General features: G+C 38.2%; 2 protein-coding genes across 4 annotated transcripts in view; both read right to left on the reverse strand.

The window, feature by feature from the left end:
- Window positions 1–1,717: 1,717 nt before the first annotated feature.
- On the reverse strand, window positions 1,718–12,360 carry LOC307264904 (uncharacterized protein). The gene is made up of 2 exons (XM_080046449.1): window positions 12,293–12,360; window positions 1,718–5,559 (listed from the first exon to the last, which is right to left on the reverse strand). The coding sequence occupies exons 1-2, from the start codon at window positions 12,308–12,310 to the stop codon at window positions 4,714–4,716; spliced, it is 864 nt and encodes a 287-aa protein (XP_079902575.1). The 5' UTR covers window positions 12,311–12,360; the 3' UTR covers window positions 1,718–4,713.
- Window positions 12,361–17,075: 4,715 nt separating this feature from the next.
- Window positions 17,076–21,313, reverse strand: part of scarb1 (scavenger receptor class B, member 1) — a 36,197-nt gene continuing 31,959 nt past the window's right edge. For 2 of the 3 annotated variants that reach the window (XM_080046420.1, XM_080046419.1), the window contains exon 13: window positions 17,076–20,932. The gene's annotated coding sequence lies outside the window, so the exon portion shown is untranslated. The remainder of the gene's footprint in view (window positions 20,933–21,313) is intronic. The other variant, XR_013845325.1, reaches the window with a different exon arrangement.

The following is a 21,313-nucleotide window of genomic DNA, read 5'->3' on the forward strand; positions in this document are numbered from 1 at the left end:
TTAACAATGTCTCGACTACATTTCTGATTAATTTAATGTTAGAAAGTAGTGCTTTTCTTTAAAAAAATAAGGACATTTCTAAGTGACCCCAAACTTTTGAACGGTTGTTTATCTTATTGCAGTTATCCCTTTTTAATGTTGAACACATTTAATTACTTATTTGTTATTTTAAATCAATTCAAGTACAAGTTGTGTTATATTCAATCATTCATTTTGTGATTTTCATCAGAAAATGGTTTATTTACATAATGTTTTTATATGAAGGGTGGCTGTGTCTAAGCAGGTGGAGCAGTCGTCCATTGGTTGCAGGGCTGTTGGTTGGATCCCACGCATCCGTCCACATATTTAAGTGTCCCTGGGCATAGAGACATTGAAGCCCAAATATCTCTCTATGGTTAGCTTGCAACCTGCGTGTTAGCTGCTGCTTTCATTGTATGAGTGTGTGGGAATTGGTGAAACTCTGTGAAAAAAAGATATAAGTGCAGTCCACTTACTATAGTCACTTGTTTTTAAACAGGTTACACATTGTTCCTTAGGTTTAAGCTTGAAGAGATGATTTTGAATGTTTGAATTAAACATTATTTTATGTTGTTTTCAGATCCTCTCACCGCTGATGGTATTGAGCTGATTTTGCATTTTATTAAAGATTGGACTGAATAAATAAAATACATTTCAGCTTTGTTTCTGTAGAACAGATACAACTGACACATCTGTATTTCACATGCATTTTATTATCAGAGCTATTAAGGCATCATCAAACAATAATACACTTTTTCTGTTTGTCATACATCAATACATGTAGGTGAGAGAATACATAAGGATTTTTGTATCTCAGCATATGACCGAAGGCTTTGATTATCATGTAAAAAATGCAGAGCCCTGTTTTCATATGAAATTCCACCTATCAATCAGGATAAAAAGAGTATGTTGTAGACCCTCATTCACCTGAGTAAACCCTTTTCCAATAGTTTATCTGATCCCATCAGAATAATTATTTTACATTTTGTTGAGGATCTGTCTTTTCAAATGTAATCATAGTTTTGTCGTTTTTGAAATCTTTTAACCGCTCTGCATGCAGTTGTCTTTATATTGTTTGAAACCACTTATTTTCTTCATTATTTTGAATCAATTTATAGTTGTTGTTTTCAATAATGCATATTTTTATTATAATGGTTTTAATTAGAAAATGAATTTCCTGTTGAAAATCTGTGTGAATGCTGAAAAGCTGAAGCTAAACTGGATAGCTGAATGAGTATGAATATTCTGAAAAAAACTGAAAACGTCCTTTAATTGGCTTAGAGCTAAACTGCATTGCTAGCTTGGATTTATATGAATCAGCTGAATATAGTTCAACTCTCCTAATGTAAGAATGATGTTGAATCTTAAAACATTTGATGATTTTTCTAGTTGAAATATTAATAGAAAGACATGGAAAATGTTTTAAAAAGTGTGAAATAATCCGTTAATGGGCAGAATGAGTCACCCATCCTTAACCATATTCACTTTTAGCATCTTGTTTATGAATATTGTTTGTTTCTTTTCAGCTTGGAAGTATTTTCGAATGTTTGAATTTAGCTCTATATCTTGTTATTTCCAGATCCTTATACTCCTTAAAGTTTTGAGCTGTTTCAGCATTTTAGTAAATATTGAACTAAATAAATTAAATACATTTCAACTTTGTTTCTGTAAAATAAACACGCAGACACATCTGTATTACACATGGATTTTATTATCAGTTGTTAAAACATCAGCAAACAATGATTTATGCTTTTTCCGTTTGTCATAATACAATATAACATGTAGGTGAGAGAATGTTTTAGGTTTTTATCTCTAAACATTTGACGTGACTACGTGAATGAGTGAATATTACATAAATACAGTACTATTAATCCAGGAGCTGATTTATATCAAACTACATCTCTAACAGACTGCAACACAACATTGAGTGTGACTGAGGAAGTGTCTGCATCTCTCCCACGTGAGCTGAACACTTTTTCTACATGTTTGGAGACCAACTCCCCGGCTGAGGAAGTACAGAAGACCCAGGACTAACTAGGGCAGATGTGTGCAGATCTTTCAAAATATATAAATATTTAATAAAATGCCAAAACAGCTCAAAACTTAGCAGTATAATAATCTGGATATAACATGATATAATGCTAAATCGAAACCTTCATAAATACTTCAAGCTAAAGTCAAAGAAACAATATTCATATACAAGTTGCTAAGAGGGAATACGGTTAAGAATGGGTGACTCATTCTGCCTATTTAAGGACTATGTCACACGTTTTAAAAGAGTATAGTCATTCAGCGATCCAGTTTAGCGTCAGCTTTTCAGCATTCACACACATTTCTAACAGCAAAAATCGTGAACACAACACTTCTGTTTTTGCTCCCATTTTTATGCATAAATAAAGGAAAAACATTTATTTTTAAACTGACTGGTTTTCAAACCCCCCCAATAAAGAAAAACTGTGGCCTTTTATTGTGGACACTCTAAGGCACACCTGTGCAATATTCATGCTGTCTAATCAGCATCTTGATATGCCACACCTGTGAGATGGGATGGATTATCTCGGCAAAGGAGAAGTGCCCCCCCCCCAACACAGATTTAGACAATTTGTGAACAATATTTGAATGACATGTTTATTTTTGTGTATGGGAAAAGAGTGTGATTTTTTAGTTAACCACATGAAAAACGTGAGCAAGAACAAAAGTGTCTCGTTTATATTTTTGTTCAGCGTATCTTTGTTTACTTTATCCTGTGTTGTTGCTGCTATGTGAATGTTGAGGAACCAAGCTTAAGAATTGTACTGTTGTGCACTGTACAATAAGATGTAATAAAAGTAATTCTGATCTGAAGTGGAGAGTTTACTTAGGTAGGACTTTCACCACACAATGCAACTAAATATTCAGATAAAAACACACTAGACCTGTAATTACTTTATTTTTTAAAGTATAATGAAAGGTCCTTGTTTGCACAAACAAAAGTATAAATACATCAAAATCTACTCTATATAAGTATATCGTGAGAGGTATTAAGTTTTTAACCAAATTTAGCATTCAAAACATATGTATTTGGCTGCAGATTGCATCATGAAATGCAGAATAATAGCGATTATAGGATTTTCAGATATAATATTTATATTCACATGTATCATATTTGATACACCTTGTGGACAAAACAATTTCACTTGTTATATTCAGGGTTTTTCCAGCATAGAGAACATTTTGGCGCCCCCCGAAGAGGATTTACCGAGCGCCAAAGGAAAATCACAAGCGCCAAAATGATAAAATTAGAGAATAATTATAGCCATTTAAAACCTCTCCAAATTCAGCCCAATTTAAGTCATCGTTTTGAGGGACTGGACAATAACTTACATTTAAATTTTGATTAATACGGCTTACTTCAATCATGAAAACTAAATAATCGTAATTAAATTATCATTGTTCCGCACGCCGGGCATGCAGGCTTGTAAATGCAGCGAACCCTTTCAACCGGGAGCTCCGCTCGGCCCCTCCCTCACCTGATAGATTTAGCTGTCGGCTGGTCCAGAGTAGGAGGGAAATGTTGCGCATTGCCCGGTGTTTTGAAAAAACTTCCAAGGACGACAGAAAGTCATCCTTTGGTCGAGAAGAAGGGTAAAACTAATTGTGTTGTCTGAAAACACTTCAGACTCACAACAGATTAAAAAAATGTGCAAGAAAAGTCACTCGCGGACACGCGAGTCACGTGACATAGGCTACGCGACCGACCGAGAGAGAGAAAGGCAAATGCGAAAATGTCTGCACCTCAAAACATCCCGACCAATTTGTTTATTCACTTTAAGTCGAATCATAGTGGTCTATGACGAGGCAATACATTCATTAAAAACACAGGAGTTTAAAGCTCCTTGACTCCTGCCACCACAACTGTCTGTACAATGCAACTGCCTATCTACCCTGCTCCTTGAGACATAAATAAATGATGCCGTCACATTCCTGCTAGCAAAATACGTGTCCTATCAACACCATTAGCGACTGGTTCATTTTAATTTGACATATTGATTTTATTCAATTATTTAAAATATAGCCTATGTTTCACTTATTTAGCCTATTTCTATTTTCCTTGTTTTTAGTTCAATTAGGCCTATGTTTAAAGTCCAAAGTCATGGCGTTAATAGAAACAACCTTGTTAAAAGTTAAATAAATGCAATGATTAACTGTCTTTACTAATTGTGATTACACAATGTCAATCAAAATAATCATGATTATGATTTTTGTCATAATCAAGCAGCCCTACCTTCTTGCAATTTCCATAGTTTAGATCAATTAGAAACAATTACATTATTAAATAGATTGTCATCATTAGTATTTTGACTTCATATCTACAGGTTGTTTATTGTGATTTGACAGGCTAACTGAAATGCTCTTTATCTGTACAGAAACTCCCCTCTCCCAACCCCACACCCTCTTAAAATACACAAACGTTTTGCCTTTACTGTTATACATAGTTGCAACCCCAAAAGAAAGCAGTCCGCGTACTGACCCCCCAAAGGCCCATTCTGAGCCAGGAAAAACCCTGTATATTATGAACAAAATACAGTTACATTTAAAACAATTACAGAATTTCATAAATCAGATGTGATCCTTCAGATGTGATCGTTCAGTGAGTTCTTAAATCAAATGAAATGCACACAGGAGTTCACACATCATGGTCTTATCGGTCCAGGTTTAAACACACTTGTGCTTCTTCAGGTTGTAGTTTACGGTGAAGCTTTTCTTACATTTGACGCAAGAGTACGGTTTGAATCCAGTGTGCATTCGCTTATGACTTACGAGGTGAGAAAGTTTAGCGAACCCTTTTTCACAGTGTGGACATTGGTGTGGTTTGACTCCAGTGTGGATTCGCTCATGCCTCATGAGGTCAGACGATGAGTAGAACCGTTTGTCACAGTGTGGACATTGATGTTGTCTGACTCCAGTGTGGCTACGCTCATGAGCATAGTTTGGGAAACTGAAGACTTTCCCACAATGCAGACAAGGGTGGATTTTTTCCTTTGTGTGGATGTTTCTGTGAATATTGTAAGAACTACTGTAGTTGAAACTCTTGCCACAGTCCTCACAGGTGTACGGCTTCTCTCCAGTGTGAATACGTCGGTGGACTTTGAGGTGGGTTGATCGAGCAAAGCTTTGCCCACACTGGTCACAGCTGTACGGCCTCACTCCTGTGTGAATAAGTTGGTGGCGTTTGAGGGATCCTGAGATAGCGAATGTTTTACCACAGTCCTCACAGCTGTACGGCTTTTCTCCGGTGTGAATACGTTGGTGGCGTTTGAGGTTTGCTGAGTCAATGAATTTTTCGCCACATAGGTCACATCTGTACGGCTTATCTCCAGTGTGAATCCGTTGGTGGCGCTTGAGGTCTGCTGAGCGAGTGAATGTTTTGCCACATTGGTCACAGCAGAAGGGCTTCTCTCCGGTGTGGATTCTCTGATGTTTGATTAAGGCTGTCATCAACCTGAACTCTTTGTGACACTGTTGACAGCCGTGAGGTTTAGGATTCTTTCTTTTTTGTTTCTGTAGCGACAGACAGACAGAAATACAAAGGCAGAGTATGAGTGAGGCAGGAGTCAGGGTCGGCAGTAGGGATGGGAATCGTTAGGATTTTACAACAAATGACAAGAAGACAAAGACTTAAAGGGGACATATTATGAAAAACCAAACATTGCCTGTGTTTGGGCACACTGTTTAGGTTATTGGGGTCCCTACCAGCAAACACAAGCTTCAAAAAGACAAATATGTCAGTTTCTTCTGGGACACTTATTTTGAAAAAGGGGGGATTTGAAGGTTTGTTCCAAAATACACCGACTGATGACGAAATTGGTCGGTTTTCGTTATCATAAATACTCCCACGGGAAAGCTCACCAGAAACTCAGTTGATTGGCAAATCAAAACGCCCCGTTGGTAACCACACACACCTGGCTGAGCCTCCACTCGCTCATGCAACAACAAGCTGCAGAGTGAGCTCAACCTCAAGCTACCATCACACCCCAGCCTCGAAGCACACTAGGTCTGAATGGATTTACTTCATTTTTTGTTAGGCTATCTCCAGCAAAGGTTTGCAATCTGTTAGTGTGATCAAAGCCTTTTTACTGGAGTGTGGAGGAGACTGTGCCAGGAAGACTGAGACACAATCCGTCCGAAATGTAAGTAATTCAATGTCTGTAATGTGAGGCAAAAGGCAAAAGAAGGCTAGAAAAGGTGATGAAGAAATGGGCAATGGTAGAAAACTAATGGGTTTTTTGAACAATAAACCATGAAAACCTTTTCTAGTAGACCTTGGAAATACACCTTTAAAACCGAGATTTAGCATAATATGTCCCCTTTAAATATTCAAATCCATTGGAGACACAGGTCACACACATTAGGGAGGGGCCAGTAATCACAGAGAAGGGACACTTGACAGGATGGGACAATGTTTACATTAATAAAACAGGGAAGCATGAAAAGGCAAAGACAGAAAATAGGGAGCTTAAAACAAATCCACTTCTGCTGGCAGGCACACTGATATTAAGGAATTTTCCAGACAAAAGTAGTAAAATTGCAACGTGAAAAAAATTGAATAATTTGTTTTTTAAAACCCCAGTAGAACACAATTGATTTTGATTGTTGCTGTGTGTGAGATGTAATTCTTGCAGGTTTTGTTTCTTCTCTCTTTTTAAAATCGCACCCAGCAGCAACCTGAAAACCCATATTTACAGTAGGCAGCCTGAGCTGATAGAAGGGAAGGGAGAGCGCTTGCTGAGGGGCAGAGCTTGTGGACGATAACGTTCAGGTGCCCTGCCCCTCCAATGCACCAGCAGCAGCATCGTGAGAGGAGGAAGCAGCACTAGGCTTGTCTACAGGCTTAAATAAGCGATACAATACAGAGACAGTTTTGTAAGTCGCTTTGGATAAAGTATGAAGTCAATGAGCTTTTGCGCACAGCATTTAAAGCCACTACGAGTAACTTTGTCAGTTGGCGGCCCCTTGGGACAAAAACGGTATTTTTACGATGCCAGCTGTCGCAAAGCTGTTTTCTAGCGCGTGCCATCCGTGCGAGAGTCAAATGAATAGGACGCAATATAGTGCATGTCCGTGAAGCCTATTGAAAGTGTGAGGGCACCGGACTCTTTTGGCTCCGTGAGAGTGGTTAGTGACAACTAATGCCAGTGCCACACACACCTGATTGCAATGAGTTGATGCAGTGTCACCTAACTACTCTCACGGAGCCGAAAGACTCCGTGTCCTCACAGAAAGCGAATGAACGAGAGACGGCAGTTAGTATGGATCACGATGAGGTAATGTGTTTATGATGTTGTAAATGATGACTATTTCAGATGAATAATGGTCGAATCATCTGATGATGGTGAGGCAAAGCAAACTTTGTGTTAGTACCGCTCATTCATTTAGGAGCAAACAATGCAGTCTAGTTCGCTCCCGTGAAATTGTTTACACGTTGTTTGGCGTTGGCAACGTCCTCCTCCCGCCCGTCTATCACTCTCCCTTTTAGCTTTTCTTAATTTCATTCTCTTTTTTTTCTTTGATGGTTCAGCCCCGTTATCAGTCGTTATGACGACAAATACAGGGTTCAACATAACTTTTTTTTCCTACAGGCCCGCCTGGCCAGTGGATCCGAGTTTTACTGGCCCCTTGTATATTTTCACTGGCCCTGCACACACTTTTTTCTTCTTCATAATTTAGTGTCAATAATTATAATACCTGTATTAGAAAAATAAAGAAAAATAACCAGATCTAAAGGGAATATCTATACTGTAACAGTACAGATATTCCCTTTAGATTTGGTTATTTTTCTTTTAGTTAATTATATGAAATGTTGATATTGCTCATACACATAACCTAATATAAAACCAGGCAAACATATTGAATTTGAAGCCTACAACTGAAAGTATGTTGAAAGAGTGGGCCAGTATTTTAAAGTCCAGTAGTTTGATGATTGTTTTTATTCTTGAATTTGGGCAGTTTAATGAATAGTTCACCTGCAGAAGTCATGTTCAAACATTAAAAAAATAAATAAGAGATGAAGGTCTGATCATTCTTTGTGGTGTGGTAGGCAGTTTTTATTACTTTCTCTATATGCATTAGGGATGTGAATGTGTCGACCGAATGACCGGTTTTCTACTTGCGCTCAAGTTGACTTTAAAAATAGAATAGAAATCCGAAAATCAGTGGGTTATGCCGTTTTTTTTTAATGGGAGATTTCACCGTGTATGTGAGTGCACGTCTGGTCGTGAGCGAGCTGCAGGAGTGTCACTTCTCCATGAAGTGTCAGCTTCACATAAGAGTGCGGTGTGGGACCATTTTGTCAAACTATTGATAAAAAACAATGCAGTGCAGTGTTTCCCACAGGATTTTTTTCAGCAGCAGTGCTCTGGTCCCCGAACCCCCTAGGGGGTTCCGGGGGCGTGCCCCCCCGACCAAATTTTTTTGTACCCTGTACATTGGAATCCATGAAACTGGTGCATTTTGAGAGGAGAATATGCACTTAAATCCTATTCACACAGTCCTGTGTATTACTGTAGATAGGATTATTGGTGTTGTAACTTTGCCTTTTGTGTCTTCATTTACAGATTTTGACATTTTTGTATAGAAATTAATATTTAAACAAAAAATGCCACAACTCAAAAATTATTTTGCACAATTTATTTACAGATTTTTGCCTAATGCTTAAATAAACAGTGGTTGCTATGCCCAAAGCATCACAACCTCTGACTTTTGTAACCATGCCCTAAACAAAAGCACCAACCCTACAAACACGATAAGTGCTTTGCACTGTGTTTGAAATTCTCAAACACACTTCTTTCAAAACACTGCACACTGTTTTTTACATAAGACACATTGTTCAAAAATTAAATCTCCTGCAATCATGGGCAAAACACCTCTCAGGATCTACCACTGCACCCTCTCTCTCTTGTTCTCCTTGCTTCTCTGTCACTTCTCTTTCCTCCCTTACTTGGTCTACCTGTATTTTCTGTAATAAACTTGAGCACTTAAACAACAAGTAAGAAATGCTAGAAATCGTATTTGTTTCCTTCAAATTACCTTGTATACATGTATTTGTAATGTTCAAAGCATTAACTCATCACCTAGCATTATGCATTCAAATCCAAAAGAAAATTCTCATTAGCTTAAAAGTTTGCTTCCCTAATTTGCTTTAATAACCTCAGCTCCTCCATTGTCCCCGTCTGCCTTTCTTTTTCACCCAGCTTTTTAGACTCATCTGCAAATGTAATATATATTATTTAACTATGTATATATACATTGTGCACAGTGCATCCCTTAAGAGCTTGTACCAGCCTTTTAACCTCTGAGCCCTAAGCCATTTTTGAGATGTTTCGGTTCGCCTGGATTTATTCTCTTAAGATTGCATTCATCACCCCTATAATGCATAGCTGTCAAGCTATCATTTATTTGGGTCACAACCTGGACTATCAGAATATGTGTGCTGCAGTGATGTCGTTTGAATGCAAGAAATTATCAATTAGACAGTAAAAAAAGCAAAAAAATATCTCACAATTATTTATTGATATGACACAAAAAGGCACATTGATTAAGCTTGTTATTGCTTAAAACACTTCTTCTTAGTCTTGGGAGTCAAAAACTGATGAGAAAATTCTAAAATAAATATAAGTTATACATAATAGAAACTATTCATGCTCTTTTAAAAAGTCCATAGGCTTTTTCCTTGCATGTATGCTAATGACCACATGCTTACAGGCGATTAGCATAAATCCCTAACTAAAATACGCGATGAAAACGGATTTTATATGGCAATAAAGAACAACATTGGATCTAACAGTTCCCGAATACCTAGGCTACAAGCTCCTGACTGGATATAAGCTCCTGTAAAGGCTGAGTGATCCAAAAAGAGCGACAAAACACACAGACACGCGCGTGCGCGGGACTTTCACGACAAGTACACGAAGCACCGATGTTGATCTACGCCAGCCACGGTCCCCTGTCACAGCCAGGTAGGGTAATTTTGAATACTTGCCTTTATGTTGTGCCGCCGTGCACCGATGCTGCTGTAACTGTGTTTGTTATGTAGCTGCCGTGAATATGCAATGCTGTTTAAATGCTAGGCTATTTGTGCTGTTCAGTTTGTCTTTTGGCACAGTTGTTGGCCGTGGTGTTGTTGTTTTTTGTGCGGACATGCACGCTGTTGTGTCGGGTCGGGTCTGATCGCAGCCATGGTTGATTAGGGAAATACAATATCGGGAGGGAGACTAGGCACATTACGCGCGCATAACCATTTTTGACACAAAATGATCAAGCAACATTTTAGCTGCGTTACGCGTAAATCTTACGCGTGTAAAGTGCCTAGTGTGTTCGCACCTTTAGAGAGTTAAAATCGCTACGTCGCCTTGGCAACACAACCAATCTGTATCAACAGCAGAAACAGCGAAGAAAAAAACGGCATGCACTCGTTTCAGTAAGTTTACAGAAGTGCCACACTGCTACTTCCTTTGACATTCTCAGAAAAGCATTCATTTATTTTCAAGGGACATATTAATTTATGTATTGTTTAAACTGTTAAGTTATCATGCAAACAGCAGGTTAGTGTAGGCCTACAAGCTTTATATTTTTGTATTTTCAATGCTACTTTATTTTTATGTTTTAAATTATAGGAGAAATAGGCTAGATGAAATAAGGGTCACAATAGGGAATTTGGCTTATGTAACATGTTGATAGGCTAATTATGATGTGTAGCCTATGTTATTCATTTATTTCCAACAAGGCTATTTGCATAAAAAAAATAAAGAAAATGTTTCAATAGGCTATAGCTTCAAGGTGAGGTGATCCAGATTAATCCAGAAATGAGTACTAGACAGGACCTGTCTATATTAGATCTTAGTGTTTATTGTATTTTATTTTCGTATTTGTATCGAAATCCATGTGTTTTTCTTCAATAGTTTACATGGCTTGTTTCTCCAAATTATTACAGAAAATAGTTATAGGCAGGACACATGACAGTTGTTTACAGAGCACAAAATTAAATCAGATTTAGCCTCTCAAAGTGCACCAGATTGATGCATTTAACTTTAAAAGGATAAGGTTTTCTTCCGCTGGGGCATGCCCCCAGAACCCACTAGAAGGTCCATTCTCACCCAGCAGGATCTAAAAATCCTGCGAGAAACACCACATGTACAAACGTACCGAATGTGAAAGCATAACCCTATGCCCTCATTTTTAGCGGGCTGTCAAAAGAGGCTCATCCCAAATGGGGTTCGTTTTGGTCAATTTCTTCTAGAAATTTGGTACGCACTCTTTATCAGCTCTTACCACCGGGCCTAAAAAAATTCTATGGGTAACACTGCACTTGGTAGGCGGGTTTATGCCTGACGATGATAGCAGCTTTCAGAGTGAACAGTCTATGGATCAGCTGTTGAACGGCGCTGGCTCATCCATATGCAGATTGATGTTTAATGTTTGTTTTACCTTTTCTGAGAGATGATGCATAGGGGTGACAGCCGAAGTTATCCATGTAGTGTCTGTGCTGCCAACAGGATGGGTCAAAAGCCATTAAAGTTTTACATTCAAGTCTATATGAGAGCGCTCAGGGCGATTTTCAACCAGCCCTGAATCGCCCCAGAGTGACGGTACAGCGCACAGACGCTGATTGTACAATGATATTCAGACTTAGATGCAGGTACAAACTGTATTGAAATCATAAATTATGATTATAAATAAAATTAAATAAAAATATTTGTCATCGTTATTATATTTTTGTTTTTGCTGGTATGGGTCAAGGAGGGCGGCGCCCTATCGCCCTGTATGGGCGAGCCGCCGCTGCTGTTTGTGTAGAAATGATCAGGGATATGATTTTGTTTAGCTCTTTTTAAAGGCCCAGCTGCTTGTTTCTCTAGTCTAGTGAGATCTGGCAACCCCGCAAAGCACAGCGACGCAAGCAAGCCGCCATTACAGGGCAGCAAGTTGGGTAACATGAACTGCTCTTCAACTCGTTCATTTTCTCTGCTCAAAGGTCGCTCCAAAAACACACGTTTTGATTCAGTTTCAGCAGAAATAACTCTAATCGAATCGAATCAGTTTTATTTATGTAGCCCGATATCGCAGACAGACAGTAATGTGCGTCAGTGGGCTTACGATCCGTATAGACAGTAATACGACACCCTTTGTCCTTAGACCCGCGAGGCTGAGGAACAACTCCCCCATAAAGAAACGCTTTTAACGGGCTAAAAAGAGAAGAAACGTTTTAATATCGCCATAGTAACATAAGCTGTATAGTCACCGTTTGTGGAGAACTCATTCTTCCTCGTTGGCAGCAGATAGTAACCAGAGACGGTGTGTGTGCGTGTCGAGCTCTGAGACGTTTGGTCAGATAGGACACGCCTCTTCATGACGTCAAGCAGTAGTGTGGAAGAAGGGGGAGGGTAATTTAGAATCCTGAAATGTATTATTATTATATCCTTTATTTAACCAGGTTACTGTCAATGAAATGAAACGTTATTTATTGTGTTGCCTGTCTTTATGTAACCTAACGTTAATTTATTCTAAGATAGCAGGTCACCAGAGCAGAAAGATACAGAGGAGATTCAATATGTTTATTTTGTCATATGAGAACCAAATAATGCCATGTTGTCATTTATAGGTTTAGTATTATTTATTACAGCAAGAAGTGACTTATGCAGCCCAAAGAAAATAATATTTTAATTAACACAAGACAGTAAGGTATGGAAGAGTAACAGGGCCAATTTGAGGAAAAACAAATTGTCTAGAATAATTTCCACTATGGTCATAAGGCAGACAATGGGCTACAACCTCATTTTGATTGGAAACTAACTTATTTAATTTACATTTTATAAACAAGAAAATATTGTTACTGTGTTGTTGTGACTCTTTACATACTCTGTCTACATTGTATTTGAGGATTTATTCTGTGAGTGACAGTATTGTGTAAACATAAGCGCTGTACTTTATATTTAACTTTTTTGTACTCATCTCTTCTGTTAAGCACTTTTTTTTAAAGATATTCTTTTTGGCATTTTTAAGCTTTATTGATAGTGTAGAAATGGGGCAGAGAGGGGAGTGACATGCAGAGAACGACCGCGGGCTGGAATCAAACCCGGGTCCGCTGCTGGCTGAGGCCCATGGGGGGGGGACGTCCTACCAACTGAGCTGAGGGCGCCCCCACACTTTGTAACATTTTTAGGAAAAAGTGCTGTTTGAATAAAGTTGACCTTTTACTTAAAAGTAAATGTTGTATTTTTTTTCCTCACACATGAGAAAAATATGTGCCTTGTACTGTCTGATTATGTGTGAGTTCAAGTACTATATGTATCCATTTCTTTATTTTGAAAGTAGATTTATTTTGTAATTTAGTGGATATAACAACTTGAATCCTGGGAGAAGAAAAAAATCAAACAATTCCGGTGGTGAATAACAGGCTTTCTAGACAAGCATTTTCTACCCTTTATTTATACAGGTAAATCCCATTGAGAACGGAGACTCTTTTTCAAGGGAGACCTGTTCTCATTTACACGTTACCATGCACACACACATTCATACACCGAAAGCAGGCTAACTACTGCTCGGGCTTGGCACCCTAAAAATGCAAGAACATGTTTTTTTTTTTTTTACCAATGCTTTTTTCTTAGTGAGGGCATGTTTGACTCAACAGCTCCACCTAGCGTTCAACACTAAAACTGCAAAACCAGTTACGTGTCTAGTATACATGACCAACATTATCATTATCCAAATGGCTTCAGTCAAATGGTGTGTGTGTGTGTGTGTGTGTGTGTGTGTGTGTGTGTGTGTGTGTGTGTGTGTGTGTGTGTGTGTGTGTGTGTGTGTGTGTGTGTGTGTGTGTGTGTGTGCATATCACAAGTTTTTGTCATGGAAACTTTTTTGCTAGTTTTTGTTGTACCTTATTTAAAGGTGCAGTGTGTAATATGACATCATCAAGAAAGTTCTACAAAGTTCTAGAATGCAACACTCCCTGGGTAACCCCAATCCTTTAGAATAATAACAGAAGCTACAGTGGCCTTCAAGGACAAGAACGATTCTAAATTTTAAACAATGCACCTGATGACATTCCAACTATGACACTTTCAAGATGGCGGCACTAGGCCTTGGTCCAAAATATGCAGAAATATGGACATACATGAGACCCTTTCTAAGGGAAAAATAAATAATAAAAAAAAAATGTTCAGCTATTATGCACTAAATTAAATGTACTTATGGATATTATAATTACTTTCTACAAAATCTGCTTGGAAATAAAACACTACATTTCTACACACTGCAGGTTTAAGAGTAAAATCACAGTACTGACAGGTAGCGGATCATGAGAAGATATTCACTGATTTGGACAAAAAGTGATTTTGACAACAAGCGTTCTCCAGAATCACTGACTACACCTTTAAAGGTTTGTAAAACAATCCCTAACGACCCATGATCACACCTTTAAATAGCTGAGGTAGATACCAGAAGGCCTGCCTGTGTATGTATTTATAACATAAATTCAAACATCACTCACTCGCAAGCATATGGTTTATGCGTATTTATTCTAGGGAATGAAAACCCCCATGGAGCCTACTACCAGACAGTGGGCCATTCAAAACATAGGCCACATAGGCACGCCCAAAACTACAATCCTCCATATGTATTTTGCTCTTAAAGCTACAGTGCGTAACTTTTTCCAAATAAATAAATCATGGTTACGTTCAAGCAAACGGGTTGACACAAAGTTCATAAAGCCTATCAGCTCCACAAAACTCTCTCTGTATTTCTCAGTATGGCAGCGTATTAACAAACAGTAACCATGAGGTCTCTGGTTGGATCCCCGGCACCGGACAGGAGGGTGTTAGTAGTAAAACTTGTGGTGGCTGCTATTACATCTACGGTGCCCACCATCTCTACTATTGTGTCCTTGAGCAAGACACTTAACCCCAAACTGCTCCAGGGGCGCTGTACTATGGCTGACCCTGCACTCTGACCCCCTGCGAAGTGTAGTAACTTAAGATGGGATGTGTGGAAAGACACATTTCAATGTGCCTCTCGTAAATTGACTAATAAAGATAACTTCACATAACTTAATTCTTGAACTAATATATGGCCTAATATCTACACAACGTATGTAACAACAACACTTATATAAGCAAGACAACATGTATTTTTTTTTGTCAGACTTTGACTTGCGACCCTGAGCAAAAGTGGACATTGTTATCACAAAAGATAAAAGATTGTAGCCAAGGTAAAGGGTTCAGAATCCTTTGCATTTCAACCAGCTGTATAGACTCATATACATCAGCTATCAACAAGTGCAAGTGAGGTGAGCATTGCGTGGATAACATGCCTATCACAAGACAATCATAAAGCCTGATATAAAAGTGACATAACCTATAATGCTATAAGAACAATGTCGACGTTAACTTTTTTTTTTAACAAGCGTAGGAATGTTCTACCGATATATATCAGCCATGCAGACTCAATAGCCCCCTTTTAAAGGTCCAGTGTGTAGAATTTATTGTCTTTTTGTCAGAACACACTTGGTAGAAATGGAATATTATATTCATAAAGTATGTTTTAGTTGTTGTTTGAACTTGAAAATCAAAGTTGTTTGTTGTATGACCTTAGTATGAGCCTTTCATATCTACATAGGAGCAGTGGCGCTGAGGCCGCCATGTTGCACCACCATGTTTCTACAGTAGCACAGACAAACTTAACTTAAGGCCTTACATGTTTTTATATATATAGTGGGTGTCCTGGGGGAAATGCACCTGTTGGAAGACCAAGAAGAAGAAGAAGTACTATAGAATAAATAACTAAATACATCTTCACCTCATCACTTGATATTGTGGAAAGACTTGAGGCAGTGGTGGTTGATGCCATCTTTGGTAACTAGCTTCTTGTCCTTGAAGGCCATCGTAGCTTCTGTAAATTCTGGAAGTGTTAGCAAGGGAGCGCTGACATCTACAATCTCACCACTAGAAGACGCCATGATACACCTATATTTCACACTGTACCTTTTTAATATTACTGTGGACATTTATTGGTTAACCTTTTCGCTAAGCCTGCATGTTTAACATACATGTCTGGATATCCATTCATCATATACTAACAGCGGAACTTGAAGGGTCACGCCATGCAAACACACACACACAAACACACACACACAGCTCAGAGTTGGTTATTTTAAAGAGATCTCCAGCTGTTTTTATGTGCGTAGATAAAATGTGTGTGATGATGGATGGAGGCCTCGGGAGCTGCTGACATCTGGAGCTGAGGTCAGAGTGGGCGTGGAGTGAAATATAACAGAGACCATCCCTGCGTTCCAATCCCTATACTTCCCTACTATTTAGTATGCCAGAAAAAGATGTAGGATGTGGATGTCCCAATACATGCATGTCAATTGTAGTATGTTGAAAATACATAAATGCCCCACTAACTCCAATAGCATTTTGGAGTATTTGTCTTTATTCTTGACATTTCTCGACATATTGAAAAAAAATCTTCCTTATCTGATTTTTATCTGATTCTCTCCTGTGGCCCTAAAACTCTTCTGTACTTTAGTATGTAGTGTAGTAAAAAGAAAAAGTATGTGAATTGGAACGCAGGACATGACTTTAGCTTCATGTACATGTGTTGCATAATAACTATTGCTGCGTTCCAATCTCCATACTATCTACTATTTAGTATGGTAGAAAAAAAGATTTAGGTTGTCCCAATCCTTGTGGCTAGATTTAGTATGGTTAGAAATACCCGGATGTCTACTACATCCGGCCGAGATTTTTGGTGTTGAAAACAACATCCTATTTGGGCGATTCTGACGCACAATCCCTGGGCACAGAGACACTGAACCCTAAATTGCTCCTGATAGTTAGCTAGCACCCTGCGTGGTAGATGCTGCTGCTATCGGTGTATGAATGTGTGTGTGAATGGGTGAATGTGTACAAAACAATGTAAAGCGCTTTGGGTCTGTGAAAAACCAGGGAAAAGAGCTACAGATGTGGAGTCCATTTACCATTTACCAAGAATAAAAAAAAAAGGTAATACATTTTAGCATAGGCACATTTTATTTTATTACTTCATTATTTGACACAACACATGATCATTCAACACCATTTTTCAAGGTAAACATTCACACACATTTATATATATAAACAGAACAAGGACAGCAGTGTACAAGAGGTTTGTCAGAGGAGTGTTTGATCAGACACTGCAGGCAGATATATGTGTGAATGTGTATGATTGCTGTATGTTTGAGGTGGTGGTCGGAGGGGCCGTTGGCGCTGAATGGCAGCCACGCTTCCGTCAGTCTGCCCCAGGGCAGCTGTGGCTACTCTCGTAGTTTACCACCACCGGTATGACTGAGTGTGAACGAATTGAACCAGGAAATGTAAAGCGTCTTTGAGTGCCTAGGCAATAAAGCGCTATATGAAACCTATCAATTATGATTTTTTTCAAGCACTGGTCGATTTTGAGATTTTTGTCTATTTTGCTTCCATAACATGTCTTCTTTCATACTGGTATAAATAAAAGGGCAACAATGTACATGTAGGTGTTTATTTGACTAAACCTTGTCTGTTTGCGTCTGTATATTTCTCCTATACAACCATCTTTAACGGCCATTATCTCAACATTATTTTTTTTCAATACTCCCAACCAAAAATCTCAACTTCTAAAGCACTTACATCAACTAAACTTTCCATAATCATTCTTAGCACTATTCTGAAGGTTATTACAGAAGGATGTGTTCATATGTTGTTAACTGTCTGATTAATGAGACACTTTGTTCTTAAAAATGCATTTTTAAAGAACTGTATATTACATTTTCTGATTTATAAAATGAAAAGAAGTCTGTATCCAAAATCTGTTCTGTAAAAGCTTTGGACTGTAATATGTTGCAAAAATGAAATATAGATTTTAACTCTGGCTTTATCCAACATCTAGATTTTTGCCTTTTTGTAGAGATTCAAATTAACGCATAATTAGTTAGTTATTAACATATTCAATTAAGCTTTGTGGAAAATTACAATTTACACATTTTTACCTAATTCACCTGCAGTGTCTCACCTTATATTCTGTGATCCTAAGTGTACAAGAATCAAAAGATTAGTTTGACAACAATATTCTCCTCAATAGAAAGGGCACAAGGCACAATGGTAGTGAAATACTCAAAATTCACAAAAACCTGGTCGAAAAATAGTAAAAATCAATTTCTGATATCAAAATTGGGTGTCTCAATAGGCTTTTACAAAAATCTGATTGAAAAATTATCGTTCATAAATATTACAGATCTTGGTTTAAAAGAAAAAAAAAGAAAAGCTTTTTTTTGACAGAACTGTGTGGGAATGGCCGTATCAAACGGTCTCCGTGGCAACAGTCTGAGAACTGCCCTGATTGGTTCATAATACTTATTGTGTGATAAGAAACAGGAACATAGCCCCAATTAATCTATTTCTGAAAAGTTAATCACACTAAATAACAATATATCTTTTAATTTGGATTGATAAATATACCCTAACTCTTTTCAGATGCTTTACTATCATGTAAAATGACTTAGGTTGCGTTCCGAATCGCATACTCTTTCTTTTTTCTATTCTACATACTACATCCGACGATAAAAAGAATCTAGTTAGGATGCAGTAGGCATACTATTGGGACATACTTTACTCTCTTATTTCATCATAACATTGCGCCTTGATCTTGCCTCTTGCTTTTATATCCGTCGCATCCCCGTTTGTTTTCATATGGAGGCTTCGTCGATGTGACGTCACTTCACGTGCGCAATGGATTGTGGGTCAGAATCGCCCAAATAGGATGCACTTTTCAACACTAACAATCTTGGCTGCATGAAGTAGGACATCCAGGTACTTCTAACCATCCTAAATCTGGCCACAAGAATCGGGACATCCTAAATCTTTTTTCTACCATACTATATAGTAGAAAGTATGCGATTCGGAACGCAACCATAGTTAGAAGGATTCTGTGGATTTGGGTTTACAGTTCACAGTGGGCTTTAAAAAAAATCACAGTTTAAAATTGACAAGACAACTTTCTCCTACTGCTCCAATGAAATAACAAAACTATGAAATGAAGATTGTCGCAACACTGAGTAGAATAGAAACAACATACGCTCAAAACTGTTCAAAACGTAACTTTGACATAATGTTATTTTGGTAACACTTAAAGGCCTACTTCACCGGTTGGAATATGAAGGTGTATTGAACTCGGAGATCCTATGTAGTATAAATGTGCAAAAAAAATTGAAATCTGATCATATTAGCCTGAGAAAAGCCAGAAAGAGTGTTTTATGGTCTCACTGTCTAACCCTACATTTTCCTTACTGTGACATCACAGTAAGGGTTAGGAATAACAGGACAGCTGGGCCAAGGGAAGACTAAGGGAAGACTGAGGGAAGAAAAACCTCATTCATCATATTATAATAGTTATTTTATAATGATAGAACGCTGGTTCCGTATGGGTGAAGTATTCCTTTAACAAAATGGGTGCATTAATTAATAGGTAGGTAATGCTATTAATGGCTAATCAATGCTTACTTAAAGCCAATTAAGTAAGTGTTAATGTTTAGTTAAGTTTAAAAAAATAAGCATAACAGTTCATGCTTTATTTATGTTTATTAAGCATTCACTAAGCAACCGTTAACAGTTAGGTAACGCTTAGTAAGCCTTAATTAAGCATTAACTAACAGTTAATTAATTAACCCTATTGTAAAGTGTTACCATTATTTTTCATAGTTCTTAGCTTTAAACGGAAAGTGGTTCAAATGCCTTGTTTTCCAAAGAGTAGCACAGTTCGGTTCGCTAACCCTAGATCTTGTTTGCGTTTCCACTGCTGATAGCACCCTTAGTTGGTAGGTGGGGTCCCACACTAAACTAAGAGCTGTGTGCCGACATTTTTACTCGTAAACACAAGACTCTTCACTCTTGCAGAGGAGATTGCACACAGCGGTTTATCTCTCGCACGTAAAATGATGATTCTGTCGACCAATCAATGGACTGCATTATGTAGCTCCACCCCTTTTGGGAACGGCTTGGTACCCAAACGAAAGGGTGACAAAAAAAAAGGTATGGCTTAAAGAGGTTTGCTTAGTTTGGTATCCTTTCCAACTTTGTGACAGTGAAAAAACACAAATAAATGTGTGTGTCGAACGGTACTGAACCAAACTGTACCACTTATTGGCAACGAGGCTTAAATGACAGAGTGTCTTCTGCCAATAGAAACAGTCTCAATCCCTACAGCCACATTGAAAAGGTGGAGTCACTGATTCTGGAGAACGCTTGTTGTCAAATAACTTTTTGTCAAAATCAGTGAATATCTCATCATGACCCGCTACCTGTCTGTACTGTGTGTGCGCTTAAAATAATCTGGTGTCAATACACAACCTATAGGCTCTGTAAACGTGTATGTAAACAAAGCAACATGCCCATTTACAGAGCCTAGGCTGTGTATTAACACAGGATTTTTTTTTTTTTTAGCAGGAAGCGGATAGTGCAGGGATATTAACCAATTTTTGACAACAAGCATTCTCCAGAATCACTGACTGCACCTTTAATAAAGTGAACTTGAGTCTTTGGCTGAGAGCGTCATAGACTTCACAGTACAGTAAAGTGTGGCGTAGCGTCACATGTGCACTTATTTAAAATGATAGATAATACACAGAGCGGATCACCTGAAAGTGACAGTGTTTTCAGTTCAACATACTGGAATGATGTCGGCATTTGGCAAGAGTCCATGACACCAGCCGTGTGTGTGTGTGTGTGTGTGTGTGTGTGTGTGTGTGTGTGTGTGTGCGTGTGCGTGTGTGTGGAAGTCCATGCTATCTTGTATCTTGTAGTATAGGGTCTCTTTCGTCAGAAGTGCTTGTGTGTCCGTCTGGCGTCGATTCACCGTCCAGTTTACTTTTCTGTTTAAGAAGAAAAAAAATAAGGTTTTAGTACCTGTGTGAGATTTGAGGAAAAAATCACTTCAAACTGTGTTCCAGGGATCACATTTTCCTGTGAGGAAAGTTTATTTATCCGGTTATGAGAACATACCTTAGAAAATGTTTCACTTCGGACACACACACAAAGTTACACAGTGCATCTTTAAAAACATTACAAAAAACTGTTGAGTTTGAAACAGGGCATGAACATAAATCAGGCATCATGAAAAATACAAACATGAGTCATTCATGTGGTGTGAAAAATATTAAAAAAATTAAAGCAGTGCGTGAGTGCGTGAGTGTGTGTGTGTGTGTGTGTGTGTGTGCGTGCGTGCGTATGTGTGTCTGTGTGTGTGTGTGTCT

Source organism: Ammodytes marinus (genome assembly GCF_949987685.1).
Source record: "Ammodytes marinus genome assembly, chromosome: 18".
In the NCBI taxonomy this organism is placed as follows: domain Eukaryota; kingdom Metazoa; phylum Chordata; class Actinopteri; order Uranoscopiformes; family Ammodytidae; genus Ammodytes; species Ammodytes marinus.